At 35.2% G+C, this 27,947-nt stretch overlaps 1 protein-coding gene across 4 annotated transcripts in view; it reads left to right on the plus strand.

Moving 5' to 3' along the window:
- VPS13C (vacuolar protein sorting 13 homolog C) overlaps positions 1–27,947 on the plus strand; it is a 192,745-nt gene that overhangs the window by 31,437 nt on the left and 133,361 nt on the right. For 2 of the 4 annotated variants that reach the window (XR_013556316.2, XM_078448671.2), the window contains exons 7-18: positions 2,196–2,261; positions 2,540–2,649; positions 4,536–4,595; positions 7,813–7,872; positions 8,665–8,745; positions 10,150–10,207; positions 11,935–12,062; positions 14,344–14,450; positions 14,994–15,165; positions 16,224–16,286; positions 27,064–27,193; positions 27,748–27,842. Coding sequence is in view for 2 of the 4 variants with exons in the window: in XM_078448671.2 (XP_078304797.2) it covers positions 2,196–2,261; positions 2,540–2,649; positions 4,536–4,595; positions 7,813–7,872; positions 8,665–8,745; positions 10,150–10,207; positions 11,935–12,062; positions 14,344–14,450; positions 14,994–15,165; positions 16,224–16,286; positions 27,064–27,193; positions 27,748–27,842 (1,130 nt within the window). In the remaining 2 variants the exon portion in view is untranslated. The remainder of the gene's footprint in view (positions 1–2,195; positions 2,262–2,539; positions 2,650–4,535; positions 4,596–7,812; positions 7,873–8,664; positions 8,746–10,149; positions 10,208–11,934; positions 12,063–14,343; positions 14,451–14,993; positions 15,166–16,223; positions 16,287–27,063; positions 27,194–27,747; positions 27,843–27,947) is intronic. The other 2 variants (XR_013556317.2, XM_078448672.2) reach the window with 1 other exon arrangement.

A 27,947-nucleotide genomic window follows, 5' to 3' on the forward strand; every position in this document is an offset into this window, starting at 1 on the left:
CCAGAAGCTGAAACTGTCTCTGAAAGCTGTTCTAGTCAAGTGGGGGTAGTTTTGTCTTTCTTGTTTCTTTTTAAGTAATACTTCTTTGAGAACTCAGTCTGTTTCTAGATGTTTAATTTATGAATGAAAAAGACTTAGGGACCATCATTATGGCAAGAAATACTGGTAATAACAAGGTCCAGATTATTTATGTATTTATTAAATATTTTCGTCTTGAAACTTAGGGTTTTATTCTTGGAATCCAGGATTTGGTTCTTTGGGGTTTTTTTGTTTTTTTAATTTTTTTAAATGTTTGTTTATTTTTGAGAGAGGGACAGACAGAGTGCAAGCTGTGTAGGGGCAGAGAGGGAGAGGGAGACACAGAATCCGAGGCAGGCTCCAGGCTCTGAGCTGTCCGCACAGAGCATGACGCGGGGCTCGAACTCAAGAACTGTAAGATCATGACCTGAGCCGAAGTCGGACGCCCAACCAACTGAGCCACCCAGGCGCCCCTGGTTCTTTGTTTTTATAGTGGCAGGACAATTTGCTCTAAAATATCAAGAACAATTTTATTTAGTTATTAATTTTTTTAATGTTTATTTATTTTTGAGAGACAGAGAGAGAGACAGAGAGAGTGTGTGAGTAGGGGAGGAGCAGAGAGAGAGAGGGAGACATACACAATCCGTAGTGGGCTCCAGGCTCTGAGTTCTCTGTCAGCACAGAGCCTGATGCGGGGCTTAAACTCAACTAACTGTGAGATCATGACCTGAGCCAAAGTCAAGACACTTAACTCACTGAGCCACCCAGGCACCTCAAGGAAGAACAGTTTTAAGATTTCAAGCTAAATTTCATGTGTATTTTCTCAAATGCTATATATATAACCTGAGCTGGGTTTATATATTTTATTACAATGTTCAGATGTGGATTTTTTGACTCATTTGAACAGATGCCTATCATGTGCTGTGTGCCTACATATTAGGATAATTCCTGTCCTAATGAAGATTCCTGCCTAGTGGCAAGACAGTTGTGTAAACATTTCAATTACAGTATAATCACTGCTTAGTGGAAGTCTATGTAAAGGTGCAGAGGTAGATGGCCCTGGAGCTGCTTGGAATAGTTGAAGAAGGCCTTAGGGGATCTGGGATTTGGGAGCCTCCCAGGAGTTTGCCTGGTGAAGAACTTCAGGGAAGTTCTGGGAATGATTCATATAAGAGAGAAGCATTAGCCGTTAGAAAGTTAGGCTTGTTTTGTTAGGTAAGAATAGTGTTTCTGAAGTATCCAGCGCAAGCATGAGTAGAGGAGATAGAACGGCACAAGGAGCTAGGGGTCAGATCTTGAAAGGACCTTTGTGTCATGCAAACACTTTTTCATTTTGTCTGCCGGGCTGCAGAGAGCCTTAAAAAAGAATTTTGAGTAGGGGATTAACAGGCTGTGAATGGCATTGTAGAAGGTATTAGTCTAGTGGCACCCTACGAGGATGTTTATTTTGGAGGTAGTGTGGAGACTAGAGGCAAGCGAGACCATACGGAGACCACTTTAAGAGTGCAGACTAGAGATGATGTCTAGTAGGAAGTTGAGTATAAAGGTGTGTAACTTGGATCAGATGGGTGTTGCTTAATGCCATAAAAGTGAAGCAGTGCCAGTTAAAGAGGATGAGGTTTTAAAGGAATTAATTACTAAGCCAATTTCAAAGTACAGTTCAATGTACATTCTTCTCTTTGGGGGTTCTTTGTATCCTTAAGTCGTTCAGGGGTTTTGCTTGTGAGGTGTATCATCCAGAGGAAGTTGCCTGTCACCAACCTAACCATTCATTTCATTTGTGTTCCTGTGTCCCTACCATATATTTGTGAAAACCTTTCCCTGAAAGTTTTATATTCGGTCATTGTTACATTTCCAGTATTTTGATAACCTTGAAATTAAAGTTAAACTTTAATTGAAGAGTCAAAAATATTTAAAGCACTTTGTGTATGGATATTTGCCTAATTTTTGTATAATTGTACTTGCCAAGTTATTTGTTAGATTAAAGGAGGTTATTCTAGACTAAGGAGGTTTATGAATTTCTGTTTGTATTGAAATAGCAGGTCAGTTTAGAATAGAAATAAAGCGAACTGTACCAGAATTTGCTGTTAGGAAGAATTCTCTTGTTTTTCTTTCTGTCCTCTAGTCTCCTAACTTGAATTTTATCCTTTTCTCACTAAAATGCTTCCACTGAGAAGGACGTAAACGTAAAAAGCACAAAAAACATTTTAAGAAACCTTTTAAAAGTCTTGATCGCTCGAAAGGTAGGTAAAAGTAGTTTTTATGCCATGTGTTATTTGTACACATCGCCACTTGATTTCTGTCTTCAAAGGTAAAATGAATGTTAGATACTCCATAACTTCAAAAATAAGTTTTAACTTGGAAACACATATTAAAGTCTAAAATAAATCTAAAATAAAACAAGGACACCAGAATAGGCTGTCCTTTCTGTTGAGTAGTGCCTTTGCTATGCTTTGGTCATTTGATAGTGAAGTATGTGAGAATTTCAATTCTTGACCTTGTATTTTTCTGTTTTTTATAGATAAGGCAAAAGAAGCCAAAAAGGATACATTTTTGGAAAAATTGGCAACCCAAGTAATTAAAAACGTACAAGTAAAAATCACAGACATTCACATTAAATATGAAGATGATGTAAGTAATTTAAACTTATTGAGGTGAAGCTAATAATTGTGTATTTTATGATACTAATTATTGATTTGTTTAGATATGGGTTATCCGTACCAGATTCTAAATCCATGATTTTTTTTTCTGATGAATATACTACCATATCTTTCCTGTGTTACACTTCTTTCATTAGGCATTTATGTGTATAAATATAAAACCACTGTATACCCCTTTCTAAAAGTAATATATTTAGTTTTATTTTAAAGTTTGAAAATTATGTAAAATAACCTTGAATTTTTTCACTTACCTAAGATGATGGAAATGCTATTCCATCTCTTTTAAAAATGAGTTTGTATTCTTTTTTGTTTTTAATAACTTAAGGTTTGGATTTAATTAAAGCAGTACTGACGTATATAGAACTTTTCTTTTTCTCACAGATTCCTTATAGAACTTCAGTTTTAGTAATACGTACTTGTAGTTTTGCAAGATACACTATCTCCATCTTATTTTGACTTTACCTTTTGGTTTTAGGTAGTCATTAAACTGAATTTTGTTAACAAATGTCTAAAAAACCTAAGTCATCAGTGCCCTTGTTTAAACAAACTTAGGAATATAAATCACCTCAACACATCATGGAAGTGAGAGTTATTATTGAAACTAATGGCGTATTGATGAATGTGAACCTCAGTTTGAGCTTTAACTAAGCTTTTTTACTGTGCAAGTACAATTAGAAAGGCACATTATTTCTCTCTTTTTAATAAAAAAAATATACAGAGATGCACAGGAGTGGGATAAGTAACATCAATAATGTTTAAGTTGGTGTCACTGACAAGATAGATTAAAAAGGTCTAAGAGGAAAAGAACTAAAAAGTGCAAAGGGATCTTCCTTGTATCATTCCTCTTTCAATGTTATTACCTTAATTATTGTATTTAGGATAATGAAAAATAGAGTTTAGGAAGTGGGGAGTAGGGAAAGTATAATAATGTATCATAAAGATGCTCACTGGATGATAGTAGTTTGTGGGTGGTGCTTTAGCAAGTGAGGAGTTATGTTTTATTCTGAAATAGCTGCAAGCTATCTTGAGCTGGTTGTCTGAGGTATAAGGATGAGCGTGGAAACAAAGGAAGATAATAAAAAACTAAGCTCCCAGAGCGATTTGTGCTTCTTAGTTATTCCAGAGCATGCATTTTTCCTGCATTTGCGAAGGGTCTATGTGACTACACTCTGGAGTCCCTGTTGGATGACTTAAAACAGTATGTTTTTTCTTCTCTCTCTGGTTTCCCTAGTTTCTTTCATGGCCAACCACCCTGTATGACTTTTGGACATCCCTGTGATGTCTAAGACAATGACATTGTACACATTGTGGTACAGCGTAAGCATGGTGTGTCAATATAACTTATGTATCGAAGATCAGGAATAGAACAAAAGTTTAACAGGTTAAGAGAGTATGTTAAGAGTCTTGGGCCTTTCCTAACAAAGCAGTTTTGAAAAGTTAAGAATGTTAAAGGCTTAACGAGACAGTTCACATTTCTAAGTGTTAAAAGTAGTTTAGTGGCGCGGTTATTATCCATGACATCTTGTTTTCTTTATCTTTGAAGAACATCTTTAATAGTAGACCTAAAGAGACTGTCTCTTTTTCACTATTTAGACAAGAATCTAGTTAGTGAGAAAAGAGTTCACTTCATAAGAAAAGGGTTTCACTGGGAAAGTATCGTATTCATATCATGCCTACAAAATATGGGTAATCCTAGCCATGTTACTGCCTTTTTCTCTTCTTTTTTTCCCACAAATCCATTTGGATTGTGTGACTTACTTGCATACTAATTGCCCTATGTTGCCTACTGTACAGACTGGAGCATGGCTTCACTTTTACCATCAGTATATTTTCATGCCATCTTTTCTTTTTTGATAGGTCACTGATCCAAAGCAGCCTCTTTCATTTGGTGTCACACTGGGAGAACTCAGTCTATTGGTAATGTTGGCCTTATTTACAATTTAAAGTTTACAATTACGTGTAAAATATTGCCATGTCACAGGGTGAATTGCTAAAACCAACTGTTGATACAAACAGCTATTTTGTTTTTATGTGTAATTTTTTTTACAACTTTTCTAGAAGTTCAAAATTTATAGTGATGCTGTTATCACATTCTCTATTTCGATGTGTCTTTGAATTTAATGAATATCAAGATACCAATATCAAACATTGTTAAAGAATTAAAAGCTATATCTTAAACATGTGGGAAGATAGGGGAAGGCAAATTTTTATAGAGTCATGTTCTCATCCTTGGTATAGGCAGGTGGAATTTCCAAATAGCTTAGAAATGTGTATATGTACAAGTGTATTACATTGAGATGTATATAAGGTAGTTTATTTTGGTTAAGTATTTTATAATGCAGTTTGCTTTTCTTCTAAAGATCTTGAAAGGTAAATAGTGTGTATATTCACGTTGGACATTTTTCCCTCTATTTTCTTTGGACAACTCTATGGTAGGAAAAATGGTTTAAAGTTAAGGACAGTGAGTAAATCATGCTGGGTACATATTTGTCTTCTCATTAGTTATATGGAGAGGGCCTTAGTGAAGAAAGAAGAGGAAGCAAAATGAAAGAGAAGGGGAGAAACAGAAAAAAGGACATGGTTCCATTGAGGCCTTAAGAATAATATTTCCATATGGAGAAACAGAGATATACATCAAATTGAAGACCAAAGCAGAAACCTTGGGGGGAAAAAAACAAAACAGAAAACCTGGATGAACAAATTTAAGGGAACTAAGGAAGCTACTGTTTATTATACTGTTTACCTCTGCTTCTTTCCAAGATGAATTTTAAGTAGCTCTTGATGAAAAATGAAATCTACAATAACAGAGACTAGAGATAATTGCTCCAGAAAAACTAGACTAACAATATTAGTCATAAATGAGCACAGTATTTTACGTTGAGCTTCTAACCGACAAAACACAAAATACAATTTAGTCATGTATTTCCCATTGACTGATAAAGAGGCCCACTAGTGCATACAAATGATATGTAGTTTCCTTAGTGTATACTGTTGTTTGATTCTCTATATCTTTGCTCAGACTCTTCATACCGTTTTCTTTGCCTGTATTACTTTCTTCTCTTTGTCTCCTTGACGATCCTGTTCAGGTTTTAATTCTTATGTTAGATATTACCTTGTCTTTCCAATTCCTTTCTCAGTTTCCTCTTAGAATTTATTGTTCTTCTTTTACACCCCCTATTATATTTTATTAGAACACCTGAAACATTATTTTACTGGTTACCGTGATGGTCTCCTTCTGTCTAACCTTCATTCATTCACTGATAAAATAGTACTTTTATTTTAGAGTTTTTGTGATGATTAAAGGAAATAGTTTGTGTAAAGCATTTGGGACATGTCTGGCTCAGTAATTTTTTGCTTCAACTATTACACTGACTTTAATAACAACAATAATCCCAAACTTAGCTCTTTCTGTATCCATACCAATCCTTTTTTCCATCTTTCCAGTTACAATTGAACTCTTATATTTAAGGTGATCTTCCCACCTCTGATCTGGATCCCATCTTCTCCATGTCCTTAGGAGCTTTTTTCCTTCCTCTCTCTCTGCCTCCTTTCATCACTTCTTTCTTTCTTTCCATAAATTTTCTTTTTCCTAAAGCTTCAACTCTCTTCCTCCCCACCCTTTCCCCTCCTTCCACTCCTTCCTGTAAGCATTTAAACACATGCAAGTCTGGGTGGTTTTTTTTTTTGTTTGTTTCTTTAATTTTGCAGTTTTTAAAATTAAAAAAAATTTTTTTAATATAATTTATTTTCAAGTTAGCTAACATACAGTGTATATGGTGTGCTCTTGGCTTTGGGAGTAGATTTCCTGTGATTCATTACTTACATAAAACACCCAGAGCCCAAATGTCCATCACTTGATTGAATGGATAAAGAAGATGTGGTATATACATATACAATGCAGTATTGCTTGGCAATGAAAAAAATGAAATCTTGCCATTTGCAACACTGTGGAAATGTTTTTTTTTAAGATTTTTTTAAATTTTTTTTTTTAACTTTTATTTATTTTTGAGACAGAGAGAGACAGAGCATGAAGGGGGGAGGGTCAGAGAGAGGGAGACACAGAATCGGAAACAGGCTTCAGGCTCTGAGCTGTCAGCACAGAGCCCGACGCGGAGCTCGAACTCACGGACCGTGAGATCATGAGCTGAGCCGAAGTCGGCCGCTTAACTGACTGAGCCACCCAGGCGCCCCTTTAAAATTTTTTTAATTTTTTTTTTTTAAGTAATCTCTACCCCCAACATGGGGCTTGAACTCATGACCCTGAGTTTAAGAGTCACACACTCTTTGGACTGAGCCAGCCAGGTGCCCCTCAGGTCTTTTACAATAAAATTAAAAGGGCCTCCTGAACCTTCTCCCACCCCACTTAGGCCCCATCTAACCGCTGCCTTCTCTTTTGCCTCTTTCTAACTTTCTGAGAGAATTCTCTACCTTTACCATCTTTGTTTCCTTACTGCCTGCTGACTCACTACCCAATGTACTGACTCTGCTGTGCCTCTGAAATTGTTCTTGACAAGTCCATCAGTAATGCCCTGACTGCTCAATAAATTAGTTTTAGTTTATCTCATGGTGGCATTTGGCCTTAACTGACTATGCTGACTTTCTAGAAACACGGTCATGCTGTGATTTCCATATTCTCGTGGTTTTCTTCCTATTTTGCAAGAACTATTTATTTGATCTTTTAAAAGAATATGGGCCTTCTTATTCACTATCTCATAGGCTAGCTTTTTTTTTTTTTTTTTAGTCATTTATTCATATCCAATTCCTTCCACACAGACACATAGTTTAGACAAATAGCAACTCTAATTTTCTGGATGAATGAACTCGGTTAAATTAGAACCTCCTCAATTCTATTTTCACCATTCCTTTGATTTTGTCAAATAGATATGTAAGGGAACAGGTAACAGTAGTGAACATTAGCCAGATGTGTTTTCTTTTGTCTAAGTTATTTTGACATAGTTTATAAATATTTTAATAATTATTAAATAATTATTTAATATTTAAATATTAAATATTTAAAATATATAAATATATTTAATAATTATTTAATAATATTAAATAATATTTAATAGTTTATACATATAAATGTTTTATGATATATATACTATGTTTCACAGTTATTCTTTATTTCTTTTAGACTGCAAATGAACATTGGACTCCATGCATATTAAATGAAGCAGAAAAAATTATATACAAGGTATTAGACTGGATTAAGAATTTGTTATTATTTTTGTAGGAACACACACTTAACATATTTTTTTTGAAACCTTGATGGAGCCCAATGTGCCATTGAAGAGTGACTGAAGTGTAGGGCCTGGTTTTGGCTCTGCTTACTGTGTGACCTTCTGTGATCACTTACCTTTTCTGAGGTTTAGGTTCTTCCCCTAGCAAAAGGAATCAGAAAAATTAATATTTTCCAAATGTATTTTGTGGAGCATTAGGTAATTGAGATATTAGATTTATAGAAAAAATATTCTCTGGTCAAGATTACTGATGGAAGTACTAAGCTGTACATAATTAAACAGTATGTTTCATTTTGTTTTAAACCACAGGACTTCACAATACTTTAAATATGCTAATAAACATTGTGAATTTGTAGCTTTCCCCACCTTGTTGTTCTAGATTCTCCTCCCCTCACCCCTCCCTCTAAACAGCCATTCCTGTCCATTGGTGGAATCATGTCTTTCTTATTCAACAAAACATGTACAAGGCCTGTTAAATCGTAAATTATCAATTAATATTTGATAACTGAATGAACGAATTTCCTTGGAAATAGTGTTGCCGGAAGCACAATTTACCAAATGCTAAGGTTAATAATAAAGTCCATGAATAACATGATTATGTTTTCCCCATATTTGCTTAAGTTTTTTCTTTAAAAGCTCAAAATGGCAATTGGATAATGTTAGGGTGAATATGAGAATAATCTTTTAATATTGCTTCATAATTTTAATGTGTTAGTTGCTTGACCTCTTTGATTTTTCTTTTACAGCTTGTACGACTTGATAGTCTTAGTGCCTACTGGAATGTAAACTGTGGCATGTCTTACCAGGGATCGAAGGAACAGATCTTGGTAATTTCAGTTTATGCCTGAAGAGCTCACTACACTCCCTAAACTTTTTTTAACATAAGAACTGCTGAAGGAGAACAGGATATAGTCTTTTGTTTAAGTTGTATTTAACTATACCAGAATTGTGAAACACAGTTTTTGGAATCCACTCTTTTTTTTTAAATTTTTATTTAAAATAAATAAACTTCAAAAAATAAACTGGTATTTTTGAAGATCTTTGTGAAACCATTCACTACACAGTGAAATAATAACCTATGCTATTACATTAAAACTTCATTTCCGGTTTTTTACACTCACATTTTGATGGCATTCTGGTTACATTGTGGTGTTTCATGTCAGAACGATTACTTGAAGAGTATTGTAAGGAAAGATGATACCTTTCAGAGCTAAAGAACATCTTCTTAGCACTTTTTTTTAATTGAAGTGTAGTTGACCTTAGCAAATGTTGTAAACATTTGTGATGATGATTTCCTGAACAGTGAAAGGTCAATTCAAAACTTCAGTGTGCTAAGTTAGTCTTAGTCATTTTTATTTACTAAGAGGGAAAAGGAAGAACAGTTGAATTTTCTGAACTTTAATTACAAGATTCTCTTATTTCTCAGAAAGATATTGTAGCAAATAATTTGCCTTTGTCTAGAAAGTGTTTAAGATCTCAGTTCATGGATGTTTGTTTTTTTAAAAAAAATTTTTTTAATGTTTATTTATTTTTGAGAGAGAGAGACAGAGCATGAATGGGGGAGGGGCAGAGAGAGAGGGAGACACAGAATCGGAAGCAGGCTCCAGGCTCTGAGCTGTCAGCACAGAGCCCGATGCGGCTCCGGAACCCATGAACCGTGAGATCATGACCTGAGCCCAAGTCTGATGCTTAACCAACTGGGCCATCCAGGCACCTCCCTGCCCCCCCCCCCCCCCCCCCCCCAGTTGTTGTTTCTTTTTTAGTCAGAGGGGAACATAATACTATAACATTTTTAAATATTTAGAATTTTATTTTATTTTATTTTTCATTGATTTAATGGTATTTATTTTTGAGAGAGAGAGGCAGAGCGGAGCGTGAGTGGGGGAGGGGCAGAGAAAGAGGGAGACACAGAATCCAAAGCAGGCTGTCAGCACAGAGCCTGATGCGGGGCTGGAACCCATGAACTGCCAGATCATGACTTGAGCTGAAATCAGATGCTTCAGCGACTGAGCCACCCAGGCAACCTAGATACTTAGAATTTTAAAAAATTATCTACTTTTATATTTTTTCTAAGAAATATACCCATAAATAATGCTCAGTGTGCTTTTCTTGTGGACTACTAATTAAAAAGAGGAAAATAAAGATACTGATTTAAGAACAAAATTTCCCCCCCATGTGTAGATGAATATGTGTGTATTTCTTTTCATTCTCATCCTCAAATTTTTGTTTAGGATCAGCTGAAAAGTGGAATTCTTACAAGTAGCAATATACCTGCAAATCATCAATATAGTAAGTAATGGTAAAAGTTTTACTTCATATTATAGAAAGCGTAGATTTAAATACTCTGCCATAATATACTTTTTGTGGTAAAGTTACTTTGACAAGACAAAAGTATGGATTTTATATTTTAGTTTTATAATATAGCCTATTTGGATTATACCTAAGTGTTTAGGAATAGGTTGTGACATATACATACCACGGGAGAGTAAGAGAGAGGAGGGAAGTACATCTGTAGTTCATTCCCAATGACTAAACACCCTTGACCTCCCTGTTTTCTTTTTACCTTGTTATCACGTTTGTTTGGGGCATTAGGTTTTCTTTGTTTAATAACTCAGTTTCTGAGATTTTGGTATTCTCATGGTCAACCCTACCATGTCACTATTGCAGTGTTATGACAAACCAACGATTCTAGAGTTATTTATTTATTTGTTTGTTTATTTTGAGAGAAAGAGAAAGACAGAGACTGTGTGTGTGTGAGCAGGGGAAGGACAGAAAGAGAGAGAGCGAGAGAGAGAGAATCCCAAGCAGGCTCTGCACTGTCAGTACAGAGCCCAACATGGGGCTTGATCCCATGAACCGTGAGGTCATGACCTGAGCCAAAACTAAGAGTCAGACACTTAACCTACTGAGTCCTCCAGGTGCCCCCATAGAGATTTTCTAACTGGGCTTTTCTAATTCTCGGCACCCTCACCTTTACTTATTTTTCAATAGCCCTATAACAAACGAGCCTGTTTATTTATTTATGCTGTTTTCTCCATTTTAGTTTCATTCTAAAGAGGCTTTTATTTTGTTTTGTGTTAAATTTAGTACACCCCTTTGTGTTTGTGCTGAGCTTTCATGCTCATCTTCTTGCATATTCTATATTACTGTGGTTTACTCTCGTTTTCTTCATATTTTATAGCTGACTGCCATGATGTAAGAGTTGGCACTTTCTCTTTATGTTCATAGACCTCTCCATTTAATGATAATGATGTTTTCAGATGAAAGTGTTTAGTTTCATACGTGAAAGAACTATTTTAGAGAAATCTACAACCTCATTTATAAGTGGTATCCTCCACTTGTAAATAACCTTTAAATAAGTTAAAAATTTTATACAATCGTATGCAATTGTAAATGCTGTACGATATCACAATTTATCTAACTTCGATACTGTTCACAGTTAAATATATTACTTTGCCCTGTCATCTTCCCTAATATGCCTTTTCATGCTGGTTCTTAACTTCAGGAATATTTTCTTTATTTGATTCTAAGATTGTATATGTAATGATAATTTTGAAAATTGTAAAGTGGTAAGCAATTTTTTTCTTGGTAATATGAATTTCATTCATGATTCTGTTCTAAATTCTGCCATTGATTAAGACAAATAATCAAATTTTGTTTCCTGCCTTGTATAATATTTTTAATGAATAATAAAATCATTAAATGTCTCATAGTAAGGAAGAGAAGCCTAATTTTATATAGCCAGAATAACCAAGAGTAGATGGTCTACTATTTTGTGCATTTTTACTTAGAAGCATAGGAGTACAATTTCCTCCTTAGAGATCCCCATTTAACTTATAGTCAATGTTATGCAGATAAGTAGATGCTTAAATATTTTTTGGTAGTGTTTTTTGTTACATTTTTTACATATTTTAGTCATTTTTCTGTACTTTCAGAATAGTGTTTTCATAATTATTTATAGTTGTTCATTTGTAAAGGCTTATAAACATATCTTATGTCTTCCCATGTGATGAAAGTTTTCCAGCCAATATCAGCTTCTGCAAAGCTCTTCATGAATCCTTATGCGGAAACAGAGCTGAAAACACCCAAACTTGACGGGAACATAGAAGTACAGAATATTGCTGTTGAATTGACTAAACCTCAGGTAGGATTCAGGCGGACATTTCTAGCTTTGATAAGCTTTGAATCTCAACTTCATTTGTCCTTTGTGATTATTCCTTCTCTGATGCTCCTCTCCAATGCTCTGGTGGTTCTTTTATATATTTACACGTGTGTGTGTGTGTATTTTTTTTTTAAGAAAATAAATATCAAATTAAAAAAATATTTCCTTCATTTTATGTGATCTTTTCCTTCTTGGTAGAGTACCTTACCAAGTTATAGAAAATGACGTTATTCCTATTTAAATGATGGAAGATTTTAATGTGTTTTTTCTTCCTCAAATTTTAATAGACATATTCGTATTAAATATTGTCTACTTAATTTTTAGAATAGCTTATGTTGGCAGCTTTTTCTTCCATCATTTGTTTCTCATTTGGTTACATGCACGGGGAGTTTGGGTAGCAGACCTGGAGAACTGAAAATGAAGGGAGGACCAGGGATTTATTTAGCTAAATGACTTTTAGCTCAGTGCAGTCCAATAAGAATGTACAGTAGTCTCCCCTTCTCCACGGTTTCCTTCTCCTTGGTTTTGCTTACACGGGTCAACTGTGGTCTCCAAGCAGATGACCTTTCTTCTGATGTATCATCAGAAGGTCACTAGTGTCCCAGTTCTATGTCACAGTGCCTGTATCATTCACCTCACTTTGTATCATCATTAGGCATTTTATCATAAGAGGAAGAGTGAATGCAGAACAATAGGATATTTTGAGAGAGAAACACACACCACATTCACTTAACTTTTATTACAGCATCTTGTTATAATTATTCTCTTCTATTATTGTTGTTAATCTCTTGTTGTGCCTAATTTATAAATTAAACTTTATTAGAAGTATATGTGTAAAGGAAAAGCATAGCATATGTAGGGTTCAGTACTATCCGTGGTTTCAGGCATCCGCTTGGGGTCTTAGAACATGTTTCCTGTGGATAAGGAGGGGATAACTGTCATTCAGGTTGTATATGTAATTTAAAATTTAATTTAAAATTTTAATGTAATTTAAAATTAGTTTAAGATTTTCTAGTTGTTACATTAGCAAAGTAAAAAGAAAAGATGAAATTAGTAAAATTAGTAACATTCCATTTAAGCTAGCATACCTGAAATATTATCATTTCTGCATGTAATCAGTGTAAAACATTGTTAAGATATTTTACATCCTTTTGTTTTTCCTAAGTCTTTGAAATCTAGGGTGTATTTTAATCAGTATAAAACATTAAGATATTTTGCATCCTTTTGTTTTTCCTAAGTCTTTGAAATCTAGGGTGTATTTTAAACTTACAATACATGTAAGTTCGGACTATCCATACTGTAAGTGGTGAATAACCATGTGGTAACCAATTGGTAAAAATGTGTTAAGAAAAACAGAAGAAATAGCTAGATTTGCCCCTTTCTTTATCTTATCTACAGTCATGTTGTGTGTGTGTGTTTCCCTTCATTTGAATTGCTTACCTGGTACTTGCAGAGTTGTATTGGTGATAAGATGGACAATTAAATACGTTTATCTTGCTTTAGCTATATAATGATTTTCTGGAGCCATTTTCAAATCAGCTCATAGATAGTCAATGCTGAAATGATGGTCCAGAGGAAAATATGTAGTTTTAGGAACAATCATGTTCCAGGTCACTAGTTATAGATAGTGTGTTTGGTTGTTTCTAAGATGTGCCTTTATCTTACACTTTAGCATATTTGAATATAGGATGTATTATTATTATGGATGGTATGTCAGTTTTAATTGGCAGCATTGTTTTTTTTTTCTTTTTATAGTGGAACTTAAAAATTATGTTACAACTTACAATTGATGGTGTCTTAAGTTTGATGAAATATATATATTTTATATACATATATAATATATATGTATATGTGTGTGTATGTGTATATACGTATATACATATATATGTACATATATATACACACACACATATATATAGCGTATATTTTAAAGTTTATCTTGAGAGAGAGCATGAGCAGGGGAGGGGCAGAGAGAGAGGGAGAGAGAGAGGATCCCAAGCAGGCTCCATGCTGTCAGCGTGTAGCTGGTTCAGTGACTGGAACCCATGAAATGTAATATCATGATCTGAGCCAAAATCAAGAGTCGGACGCTTAACCGACTGAGCCACCCAGGTGCCCCAATTTGATGAAATATATTAACAAGCAACCATGATCGTCATTATTTCAAGGAAGTTGGAGTCTTACGAGACTGAAAATATAATAAAATATGGTGTTTATCCATGTGTGAAATGTAATAATTATAACTGTATTTTTGTTTTAATAGTACTTAAGTATGATTGACCTTTTGGAGTCATTGGATTATATGGCTAGAAATGCCCCTTACAGAAAATATAAGCCTTATTTACCACTTCATACCAATGGTCGACAATGGTAAGTTAGAATTTTTTTTTTTTTTTTTGAGAAATATGTAATAGAGTTAGGAACTCTCAGATTTAAGAGACCTTTAAAGCCATGTGATGAAACCACTTTTTTTCTTTATTAGACATGAAAAGGATATCTTTTGTATTATGTCTTTGTTAATTTTTTGTAAACACATTCTCTTGTACTCTTGCTTTTAGAGTATTACTGAATTTTCCACTTAGCATTAAGACTTTAATCATTTTTTGGTCTTATTGTCCCTGGGCTCAATGTTAGAACCATATTGGGATAGTATTCATTTTGCATAACATGTCATTTTGTGTCTTTATGCTTTTGCTTTGACATACCCTCTTCTTGGAGTTGTTTGCTCATTTTGTAATCTGTTTATGTCAGAGAATTGTACTGGACAATTGAAATGTTATTGCTGAGCTCTTATAGGAGAATGGTTAATAAGAACACAAAAATGTAACAGTGTAGATCCAAAAGTCAAAGCCATTTTCCTGCTTTTTTTCTTAAACCTTTGTATTCAAATGTACATTAAAATTTGATTTGCAGGTGGAAATATGCAATTGATTCTGTTCTTGAAGTTCATATAAGAAGGTACACACAGATGTGGTCATGGAGTAACATAAAAAAACACAGGCAGTTGCTCAAGAGTTATAAAAGTGCCTACAAAAGTAAGCTAACCCAGACTAAAGTCCCAGAAGAAATACAGAAACAAATTCAGGTATATTTTGCATGTATTAGTGAAAGCTATTACTTGTTAAATCATCCTTCAGTGTTAATTTTTCTAAATTATAAATATAAAATATAATTTTAGGAAGAATAGGACTGATCTTTTTTGAAAAAATGCAGAGTTTTTTTTTCAGTTTTTTCTTCTTTAAACAAATCTTTCTTTTCCATCCTAATGTCAGATAAAATGTGGTTACTAGAAACTATTGGGAGAAATGGCTTGGTTTTTTTATAATAATGTTTAGAAAATTAGTAGCAGAGCTGTTCAAATATATATTTATTATTAGCTAGATATATGTTATTAGTTTTGTTACTGGCTTTTTTTAGGAGCTCAAAATATTATTTATAAAAAAAAATAGCTCTTATTGCTTAAAATAGGAATCCCTTTGGAAAAATAGAGAAACACGACTCTGAGTATATAAGTTGCTTAATATCATCTGGTCTTGATTATATGACTACTTCTGCCACAAATTCATAATGTAAAGAATTAATTGAGTTCCCATTATTCTGAAATACATGAGAATCATTAATATTATATATTAGAAAAAGGATCAAGTTTCTCAGAATCTGAGGTCTGATGTTCTCATGTATAAAATGGAAACAGGATCTGTCTTACAGAGTTCTGAGAATTGCATGAAATAGCACATAGAATACCTAATACACAGGTCACCAATACATATTAGATTCTTACATACTTTTATTTAAATTCCCCAAGTCATTTTCTACTTTAGCTTCTTGTGGATTTATAGAATTTTGCATTCTTAAATTTTGTGTTTTATAGTACAATCGTTATAAAATACTATAGACTAGAGTGAGTCAGAAGTAAGAACCATAAGGATAATACCTAAAAGAAGCCTCTCTCCTAAATATTCTTGTATCTGTAATGATCTTATTAAAATTCTTACTTTCATATTGTATTTTTATACTTACACTTACATGAGATCACAATTACTGTTTATTCATGGACTGGATAAGCCTAGAAATCTTAGAATAAAAATTTTTTTAATCTAATGCCATTTTTCTTGTTTACAAGTGTCTCTTTGTATTTTATAGGATTTGGAGAAGACTCTAGATGTTTTTAACATAATTTTAGCAAGGCAACAAGCACAAGTTGAGGTAATAATTTTTATTTGCTCATTTTGTGTTTTAAACATGTTACTATTACTCCTGTAAACTTAAGATCAGGAAGTCTTAGGTTTCAGGGGATTTATTCAAGTATAAAGGTTGAGTTTTCGTGCCTTCATTTGGTCTCAGGAGAAAAAATTGGAACATTGGAAAGAACACATTAACATGAAAGGGCAAAAAGTTTTAATTTCTAAAAAATTTTTTTTAATGTTTTTATTTTATTTTTGAGAGAGAGACAGAGCGCAAGTGGGGAGGTGCAGAGAGAATGAGAGAGACACAGAATCCAACGTAGGCTCCAGGCTCTGAGCTGTCAGCACGGAGCCTGACGTGGGGCTCGAACTCACAGACAGTGAGATCATGGCCTGAGCCCAAGTTGGACACCTAACCGACTGAGCTACCCAGGTGCCCCAAAATTTTAATTTTATGACAAAAAATTTGAAACTCCCCAAAAGAAAGTAAATAAAAGTTGTCTGTAATCCTAGCAACACAGAATGCTGCTGTTAACATTTTGACACACAGTCTTGCAGTTTTTCTCCCATGCCTAAGTGCTGACTTAAGTTTGCTCTTTATCCCCCGTCCCTTCACTTTGTCTTTGCCTTGTTTCCTTTTCCCTCCCTCCCTTCCTTCCTTCTTCTTTCCCTTCCTTCTTCTCTCCTTCTCTTACTTCTTTTCTTTTTTACCATAATTGGAATCAGTCTGTTTATATTTCACAATTCATGCCGACTTATCCCACTTGGCATATCCTACCAATAATGGCATGTCTCCATTGTTCCATGTCAATCCTATTCTGTAACATGACATTTTTGATAATTAAAAAAAAATAAATTGCAAGTACAATACAACTCACTGTAGGAAAGTTAGGAAATAAAGATATACAAAGAAATAAAATAGAAACAGCTATTATCTCACACTGAATATACCTACAGTTGATAATTTTTTGTATATTTTTTAGTCTTTTTGATATTTATAGATCTCTGTACACATACTCATATTCAAAAAAAAATTTTTTACGTTTATTTTTGAGAGAGAGAGAGAGAGAGAGAGGGATTGGGGGAGGGGCAGGGAGAGACACACACACACAGAATCTGAAGCAGGCTCCAGGCTCTGAACTGTCAGCACAGAGCCCAACGCAGTGCTTGAACCCACAAGCCCACAAGCCATGAGATCGTGACCTGGGCCGAAGTTGGACGCTTAACTGACTGAGTTGCCCTGGTGCCCCACATTTTTAAATGGGATTAAAGCACACGCCTATTCATTCATTTACTTAGTAAGTACTCATTGAGTGCCTATTTTACTAGCATCATGGTTAAGAGTGTGGACTCTGGAGTCAGATGGTCTAGATTCTAATCCCAGCTTTGCCTACTTGCATGATCTTGGGCTAGCTCTTTCATCTCTCATTGCCTCAGTTTCCTGATTTGTAAAATAGGATTAATTCATAGTATGTACATCACAGGGTTACTTTGAGGAGTACATGATAATCCATGTAAAGCACTTAGACTACTGAGTGCTTGGCACATAGTAATTAGTAAATAAGTGATTTTTTTTCATTCATCATCATCATCATCTGTATTAGCATACAGAAATTAACAGAACAAAAATCCCTTACTTACATTCTAGTAGAAAGAAAGATAATAAAAACATAAATAAAAATAAAGTTGAAGGGCATACAGAAAAGGAATATATCACTGGGGCCAGGCAGTAATGATGATGAGGGTTGCAATTTTAAATAGGGTGGTCACGGAAAGCCTCACTAAGAAGGAAACATTTAAGCAAACACCTGAAGAATGTGAGGGAATCAACCAGAATGCTTTCTGAGGGAAAAGTGTACCAGACAGAAAGAATATAGCAAGCTGAAAAGTTTTGAGGTGACTATCTGGTTCACTCACGGAACTAACTGAGTGGTGAGAGAGAGGAGAGTGGTCGTTAGCAAGGTCAGAGTGGAACATAGTGGAGGAGTAGGAGGGGTGCTTATGGGAGTTGGAGAGGGTGCCAGATTGTTAGGGTCTTACAAGTAATTGTGTGAATTTGACCTTTACTCTGAATTAGGGAGCCATTTTGAGAATGGAATGATACAGTCTAACTTATGTTTTAAAATTCACTCAGTCTGCTCTTTTGTGTAAAAAGGAGAACAAGGGTGAAAATAGGGAGATCAGTTAGGATGCTGTTGAAATATTTGAGGTGAGAGATAATGGCTGAGAGTGGTTGCAATGGAGGTGATGAGAAAAGGTCAGATTCTGGATAGAATTTGAACATAGAGCTAATATTTCCCAACTGATTAGATACGGGTTATAACAGAGAAATTGGAGATGACTTTAGAGATTTTGGCCTGTCGCAGTTGGAAAGATGAAGTTTCCGTGAAATGAGATCGGGAAGTCTGGATAGAATAAGCTTGGGTGAGGTGGGAGAGATGAAGAATTCAGTTTGGGACCTATTAAGTTCAGCTATCTTTTAAATAAAGTTGTGGATGTATGGAGTAGACAGTTGGATACATAAATTTATAGTTGAGAAGAGAAATCTGTGCTAGGTATATACATTTCGGAGTTGTCAGTACATAGATGGTATTTAAAGCCGTGACATCAGATGAGATCACCTCGGAAATTAGAGTAGCTAGGGGAGTACTCCAAAGACCCAAAGCATTCTATTGTTACAGGTCAGAGAGATGAGAATCAACAAAGTTGATCATGGAGGAGTTGCCAGGGATGTAGTTGGGAAGCTCTATGACTAATATCCTCAAAGTCAAGTGAAGAAAGAATTGCAAGCAAGAGGGAGTGATCATATGTGACAGATGCATCTGATTGGTCAACTGAGCTGAGGACTGAGAATTGACCATTAGATTTACCAAAATATGAGATGTTTCAGCCATTATTTCCTCAAATAATTTTTGATCACATTCCTTTCTTTTTTCTGTCTAGGACTCCCAGTTTTATACACACACACACACACACTCACACACAGCCGACCCTTGAACAATACAGGAGTTAGGGACCCCCTACACTGTAAAAAATCTTCATTAACTTTAGACTCCCCCAAAAGGTAACCACTAATAGTCTGCTGTTGACCAGAAGCCTTATTGATAACATCAACAGTTGGTTAACACATATTTTTTATGTTATATGTATTCTATACTGTACTCTCAAAGTAAGCTAGGGAAAAGAAAATGTTCTTAAGAAAATCATAAGGACAATATATTTATGGCACTGTACATATATAGAAAAAAATCTATGTATAAGTGGAGCTGTGTAATTCAAACCTGTGTTGAAATAATTTTTGGTCTAGATTTCTTCTTTCCTTCTTGGATTCAAGTTTTATACACATACACACAAATGTGTACATATATACATATATACATATATATGAGACCTTTTGATACGCCACAAATCTCTGAGGCTTTGTTCATTTTTTTAATCAATCTTTTTACTCTCTGTTCTTTGAATTGGATTATTTCTATTGGTACGTCTTCAAGATTATATTTTTCTCTATCATCCCTATTTTACTGTTGAGCCCATCCTCGGAGTTTTTCCTTCAAATAATATGTTTTTCAGGTCTAAAACTCATATTGAGTTCCTTTTTATAGTTCCCATTTCTCTACTGAAAGTTCTAATCTTTTTAGTCATTTCAAGTGTCTTTCCTTTCATATCATCTAGCAGAAACTATAACGGTTCTCTGCTGGTTTCAGCATTGAGGTTATCTGACCATTGGATCCATACCCAGCACCTGGGTGGCTCAGTCACTGAAGTGTCCAACTCTTGCTTTTGGCTCAGGTCATGATCTCAATGCCATGAGATTGAGCCCTGTGTCAGGCTCCATGCTGGATATGTCATTGGTTTGGGTCCATTTTGTACATGAATAGTAGAGGAGTTAGTTGGAGACTTGTGCAGGTCTTTATATCTTTGCCCCTTTGTTTAGGTCACTTTCATACACGGGGAGCTTGGGTTAGACTGAAATTTGTGCAGGTTCATACACAGAATTAAGAGATAATCCATTCCCTGGCTCTTCTGCCCCTGGTATTTCCCTCATCTTCTCTGGTTTTCATGGACTTCATTTTCTCATTCCTTGGCCAGCCTATGGAGTTTCTTTCAGGGGTTTAGCTACCTGTGCCTCTTCAGTGCTCCATGGCTGAGGCCCTTACTCAGGGTACAGCCGTGTGAAGTAGTTTTCTGTGGCTTAAAGCCGGTGACTTAAAGCAATGCACAATTATCTCAGAGTTTCTGTGAGTCAGAAGTTCAGGTATAGCTTGTTACCTGAGATCTCTGCTTATGGTCTCAAAATATTTCCATGAAGATGTTGGCTGAAACTGGTTTCATCTGGGGTGTCACTGATGAAGGATCTGCTTTTGTTGGCAGATTTTAGTTCCTTATGCCTGTGGGATGTAGGACTCCCAATTTCTTGTTGGCTGTTGGGTAGAGGGTGCTCCTTAGCTCATCATTTCATTTCATTTCCTTGCCAGATGGGCTTCTTAACATGGCCCACAAGATGGCAGCTTGCTTTTCCTTTTTTTCTTTTTAATTTTTTAAATGTTTATTATTTTTGAGAGAGAGACAGAGTGTGAGCAGGGGAGGGGCAGAGAGAGAGGGAGACCCAGAATCCGAAGCAGGCTCCAGGCTCTGAGTTATCAGCACAGAGCCTGACATGGGGCTCCAACCCACAAACCACAAAATCATGACCTGAGCTGAAGTTGGATGCCTGACCGACTGAGCCACCCAGGTGCCCCGTCAGCTTGCTTTTTCAAAGGGAGAGAGAGAGATTCCAGCAAGAAAGCTGGTACAGTTTCATGCACATAGTCACATACATCTTGTCACCTTTGTCATATTCTGTTGGTTAGAAACAGGTCATAGGTCATGTCTGCACTAAAGGGAAGGGGACTGCCCAAAGGCAATAACATCCTCAGGAGGGAAAAGTTAAGGGGGGAAAGAGGGTAGGCACAACATGTGAGGGAAAATGCAAAAACAACAACAACAAAACATGGGTAGCTCATTCTGGTGGAGATGATTTCTCCAAATTTTGACTCCTATCTAGCATCTGCCTACTTTGCTTAGTTTTTAGAGTCTGTTGTAGATGATTTTTATATTTTGTTCAGAATTTTTACTCATTAATGTGAAGGATGGGCTATATAGGACTTATGCCACCATGGAACTGAAAGTTTATTGTTGGATTTAGCAATAAAGAAATCAATTAAAGAGCAGTTTTTATAGAAAAATGTGGGTAGAGACAATAGGAATGAGAGAGAGTGGATGTCTAGGAATTGGAGACATTGAGTGTTGACAGTGTGATACCTTACTGTAAGGAGAGAACAGGTCAATGGAATGGTAACTGGTGGGGAATGTGGAGTTAAGAAAAGGTTTTGTAACTTGCTTTTCTTTCTTTTAAAAAATTTACTATAGCATTCCATTTTTATGCCCGTAGAATAATTTCTCCAACATAATTTTAAACAACTGAATAGTATTCCATTCTGTGCATATATCAGAATTTGCTTCACTATTTCCCACTGATTATATTTAATTATAAATGACACTACAATGAACAGCCTTGTCTACATGCTTTCTCAAAAATTTCTTACTTTTTTTTTTTTTTAATGTTTGTTTGTTTGTTTTTGAGAGACTGAGAGAGATCGAGTGTGAGCAGGCGAGGGTCAGAGAGAGAGGGAGGAAGGCACAGAATCCCAGGCAGGCTCCAGGCTCTGAGCTGTCAGCACAGAGACCGACGCGGGGCTTGAACCCATGAACCGTAAGATTGTAACCTGAGCCTAAGTCAGATGTTTATCCAACTGAGCCACCCAGGTGCCCCACATTTCTTATTTTCTTAAGGGCAGGTTCCCCAAGGTGCAGTTTTGGGGTCCAGGAGTAGGAGTATTTTTTTTTAAGTTTATTTCTTTTGAAAGAGCAAGTGAAAGCAGGGGAAGGGCAGAGAAAGACGAAGAGGGAGAATCCCAAGCCGACTCCACGTTCAGCGTGGAGCCCAACGTGGATCTGGAACTCACAGCCATGACATCATGACCTGAGCTAAAATCAAGAGTTGATGCTTAACTGTCTGAGCCATGCCGTTGCCTTGAGTATGAGTATGTTAGAAGGTATTTGATAGTGCTTGGGCTTGTTCCTATGAATTAAAGGAATGATTTGCCAAAAGCAACAGATCATTTCAATCCTTTCTACATTAAGTTGCTTGACCTTTAAGTGGGTGTACTGAACATCAGTTACTAGTTCCTTAAAAATCAAAGGAAGGGTTTATTGTTCAGTGCCATGGATAAAGGGATGGATATAGATGAAGAAAAGGCAAGTAGCTTCATCCAAGGCTAAAGTTTTTTCATTGTAAAGGAAAATCCACAGGGTCACAGAATTTAAAATAGAGACAGAGAATTGGCTGAAGTTACTTACCATGGACCCTTAACTGCATAGGGCAGGAAGGGAAGACAGCAGAGGGGTATTAAAGTGAAAGGGTCCTGCACCCCTCCTTATGTTAGGTCATATACGTTTTACAACTCATTTTTGGTCTCATATAGATAAGAGATTTTTTACTTTGAAATAATTGTAGATTCACAAGAAGTAGAGCAAAGATATTTCACAGAGGTCCTGTGTACCCTTCCCTCAGTTTGCCTTAGTGGTTACGTCTGTTGTGATTATAATATAATATTAAGACCAAAGATTAGACACTGGTATATGCTATGTACGTATTTCTAGGTCAACTCTCATTTTTGAAAGTATTTTTTAAATGATAATCATCAACATGTAGGAAAGTTTTTTTTCACTATTTTTTTATTTTGCTGTTTTCTTCATAATCATTATCACTGTTTGAAATTAGTATCTTTAAAATTTTTTTTAATGCTTATTATTTATTTTTGAGAGCGAGAGAGAGAGAGAGAGAAAGAAAGAATACACAGGGGAGGGGCAGAGAGAGAGGGAGATACAGAATCTGAAGCAGGCTCCAGGCTCTGAACTGTCAGCACAGACTACGACGTGGGGCTTGAACCCCTGAACCGTGAGATCATGACCTGAGCCAAAGTTGGATGCTTAACCTTAAGACTGAGCCACCCAGGGGCACCTGAGTGGTTCAGTCAGCAGGGGCACCTGAGTGGTTCAGTCAGTTAAGCGGCTGCCTTCAGCTCAGGTCGTGATCTCATGGTTCTTGGGTCCAACCCCCACATTGGGCTTTCTGCTGTCCGTGCAGAGCCCACTTCAGATCCTCTGTCCCTCTTTCTGTCTGCCCTTCCCTTACTTGTTCTCTCTCTCTCTCTCTCTCTGTCTCTCAAAAATAAATAAAAAGAAATTTATAAAAAAAAAAAAAAAGACTGAGCCACACAGGTTCCCCTGAAATTAGTATTTTTACTGCTTTCTAATTAATTAACTTCTGTCTTCTCTTTATTGTCTAAAATTTTCAGTTTATTTTGAAATTCCTCAAAATCTGTGACATGCTGATCACAGCTTTACAAAGATTTCAGTGCTAATAGTGGCTGTATCTTTTTTTTTTTTTTTTTTTTTTAGTTAGGGATTTAAATAGAGATTTGAGAGGGCAAAAGTTGAATGTTGGGGTTGGTCACTACATTATTTTAATGTCCTGTATCAACATTTTATTTTTTAAATTCCTTAATGATTAACTTATTTTTCAAAATAAAAATGTTTTCCCTTAAAGCTGAAAAATATGTTTTCTCTTATCAAAAAGTAAAATTTTAATGAGTGATAAAAAATATGGTAACAAAAAAATTTAGTGCCTGCCCTTTTTTGAATTAGTTTAGTTATTAAAAAGATTAAAAAGTATATTTTTTTAAAGTAATCTCTACACTCAACATGGGTCTTGAACTCATGACCCCCAGATCAGGAGTCGCCCATTCTACTGACTAAGCCAGTCAGGTGCCCCAGTTTAGTTTAAAAAGGCTGTAATAAAATATCAAATATTGTATAGCCATTCCTCTATTTAGATTTATAGAGAACTGTTCGTAAATCTAGATGATATACATTTAATTGGATGTCTTTTCTGAAAATAGCTCAGTTTCATCTACTTCCAGCTTGATGATCTCTGCTGTTGTTGAGGAACTCTTGTCTGGTTATCTCAGTGGTTCTGAATCCTGCTGCACATTAGAATCCCTAGCGAATTAAAACAAATAATGCCTGGAGTCCACTTCCTCAGGATTTGATTTAATTGGTTTGTGGTGAGGCTCGGACATTGTTGTTGCTGTTTTTGTTTTTGTTAAAGTTTCCTGATGATTCTTTTTTTTTATTTTAGTGTTTTTATTTATATTTGAGAGCAAGAGACAGAGTGCAAGTGGGGGAGGGGCAGAGAGAGGGAGGCACAGAATCCCAAGCAGGCTCCAGGCTCTGACCTGTCAGCACAGAGCCTGACGCGGGGCATGAATCCATGAACAACGAGATCGTTACCTGAGCCATAAATTGGACACTCAGTTGGGTAACTGAGCCACCCAGGCGCCCCTATTTCCTGGTGATTCTTAAGTACAGCAAAGATTGGATACCACTGAGCTATGATAATATCCACAGTAGCTGATTTGCCATTTACTTTCATTTTGCAGATTCAAACAGGGCCTGAACATAGGCATTTCTCTCTGGTTTGTGACAAAAATGTTACATTTCTCCCCTACTTAGTCTTTACATTCTCAGGCACTATCTTAGTGTCCTGAATTATCATTGGTGTCATAGTGCTCTTCTGTCACTGCTTTTTGTTGAAAGGAAGAGCCCTATTCATAGGTTGCACGATTTCTTTGTCTTAAAGATTCATAACTTACTGTTGAACTATGTAGCCTGCATCTAAATGCTACATTTGAAATTTTTTGAAACCACTTTCAAATTTTATTATTTCTTGTTTTTTATTTCAAGTGCCTCTTCTCACTAACATTTCAACACTTAGGACTTATGTTGTTATGGACACGATGGAGTTAGTTCCACTCAAAAAATATCTCAAAGTTAAAGACAAACACAGCACGCACTTGAATTAATAATATTGTTTCAAAGTCTGAGGTGAACTCAAGATATTGGTGGCTAAGAATTGATTTGCTTTTGCTGAAGCTTTGTGTTCATGAAAAGTTTTAAAGTAGAAAGTTTTGTAATAGAAACAAAAATAATAGCTACCGTTTTGTTGATATAGTTTGCTGGGTATCTATTCTGAGGAAAGTACTATTACTGTCTTCAATTTATATTAGCAAATGAAGGTATAGAGAGGTTAAATAACTTGTCAAAGTTCTAATTGTCATGAAAAATAAAATATCACATTAATCTTCTATGACAAGAGAAGTTAAATGTTATATCCTATGGAATATAAAATAATCAAATGTATATATTTTTACTTATTACATTTCCAAATGCTGAAAATGGATTGGTAAGCTTGACAAAAGATAGTTATGGCTCAGCTGTCAGTGATGAAACTTTGACAGTTTTGTGCACAGACGTAGACGTATTCCCTTATTTATTTAATGTCTGGTTATTAAAGAGAACTTAACTTAGTTTCATCTTGTCTTTACTAATTCACCTTTTTTTTTTTTTTTTCATCTTCTCTTTTGGAGTATTTCACTTTTTGTTACACAGGGAGACTTGAAACATGTCACTACCAATTTCAAATTTTATATATTTTAAGTGGTAAAATTATTACTATTTTTTAGAGATTTTATTTTAAGTTTATTTCGAGAGAGAGAGATAGAGAGAGAGGATGCATATGTGTGCATGCAAGCAGGGGAGGGGTCAGAGAGAGAGGGAGGGAGAGAATCCCAACCAGGCTCTGTGCTGTCAGCTTTGAGCCTGACATGGGGCTCTATCCCAGGAACCATGAGATCGTGACTTCAGCCTAAATCAAGAGTCAGACACTCAACTGACTGAGTCACCCGGGTGCCCCCTAAGGTGGGAAAATTATTAAAGTTTACTTATTCAGGGAATGAAAAGATAGAGTCTAAATTACTTATCCCCTTAAATCTATTTATCCTTCTGTTGTGTACTTTTTGGTTATTCATCTATATTTTACTATTTGAAAGGAGCAGCAGAAAATCAAGCCAGGATTTACTGAGAAGAGAATAAAATGAGATTCAAAGGCTATCTGTTTTTATTTATGTTTTTATTTATATTTATATGTATTTATTTATTTTTATTCACTTATATTTATATATTTTTTTATATTTTTCTAGATATTTATAATTATATATATTTATTTTTATTTATATATTTGTATATATTTATATTATATATCTATATTTATATTGAGACCCTTACTATATTTCTTTTTTTAATCTTTATTGTTTCTTATATGAAATTTATTGTCAAATTGGTTTCCATACAACACCCAGTGCTCATCCCAACAGGTGCCTTCCTCAATGCCCATCACCCACTTTCCCCTCCCCCCGACCCCCATCAACCCTCAGTTTGTCCTCAGTATTTAAGAATCTCTACGGTTTACCTCCTTCTCTCTCTCCCCCTCCCCTTCCCCCCTGGTCTTCTGTTGAGTTTCTCAGGATCTACATATGAGTGAAAGCATATGGTATCTGTCTTTCTCTGCCTGACTTATTTGTATTTATATTGAGACATTTACTGTATTTCTGACAATATGCAACCCCATCAAAATTTTATCAGTAGGAAAGTAAATTAGCAGTGGGACTATTAACCAAATCATGTTGAATACCATTTCAGAAGGCTTTCTTGACTGTTTTGAACCTGATGTCATGTTAAAAAAATTAACCATTATTCTTACCTGGCTATACCTGAATATGAAGAGGGCATTTATTCTTTAATTAAATTAAACATTTTTACTTTTAAATTTAAATTTAAAGTTTTTACTTTTTTAGGTGATTCGATCTGGGCAAAAATTAAGGAAAAAGTCTACTGACACAGGCGAGAAACGTGGAGGCTGGTTTAGTGGGTTTTGGGGTAAGAAGGAGTCTAAGAAAAAAGATGAAGAATCTTTGATTCCTGAAAGTAAGTTTCAAGTCAGATATTTTATTGTACATAGATAAGAAAAAAATATAAGTTCTATTTTAGCCAGTTAGTTGAATTTTACTATGTTTATTATTAGTAAACGTGTGAGCAGATACTTCAGGCTAGAATAGCTCTGGATTTATCTAGCTAAATTAAAACTTTGCTATTTTTGAGAAAAATTATTTGTGTGAAGTTTTATAAGTTTAAATTCAGAAGCGTCAACATCTGGCATTTCTTATTGTTACTTTTTCCATGGGTATTAAAAGTTTCACTTAATTTTTAACATACTTAGGGAATTCTAAAATCTTTATGACAGATTGGTATTCCCTTAATGGTGTCTTTTTTTTCTTTGCCTTTTCTTGACCTAAGCAAGCAAATACATGATGTTTGTTTTAACTAGGCAAAGTAGTATATTAGAGGATATTGCTTGGCTGCTTTTGCTTTTAGCATTTATGTCTATTTATTTTAGGGCACCTGTTAGTTTGGTTTGATTTTTTTATTATACCTGTAAAACTGAAGCAATTGATTTCTTAAATTCTGTCATTTCTTTGTAGGTATTGATGACATTATGACTCCAGAGGAGAAAGATAAGCTTTTTACTGCTATTGGTTATAGTGAGAGCACCCATAACTTAACTTTACCCAAGCAGGTAATTATTTTTAGGTGGTTTAAGAGGTATTTTGTTTCATTTTACTGTATTATCTTGAATTGTGTTAAATGAGTTACTGATTTTTATGAAAATGTTATCATCTGT

This window comes from Panthera onca, chromosome B3 (assembly GCF_046562875.1).
Source record: "Panthera onca isolate mPanOnc1 chromosome B3, mPanOnc1 haplotype 2, whole genome shotgun sequence".
NCBI lineage: Eukaryota > Metazoa > Chordata > Mammalia > Carnivora > Felidae > Panthera > Panthera onca.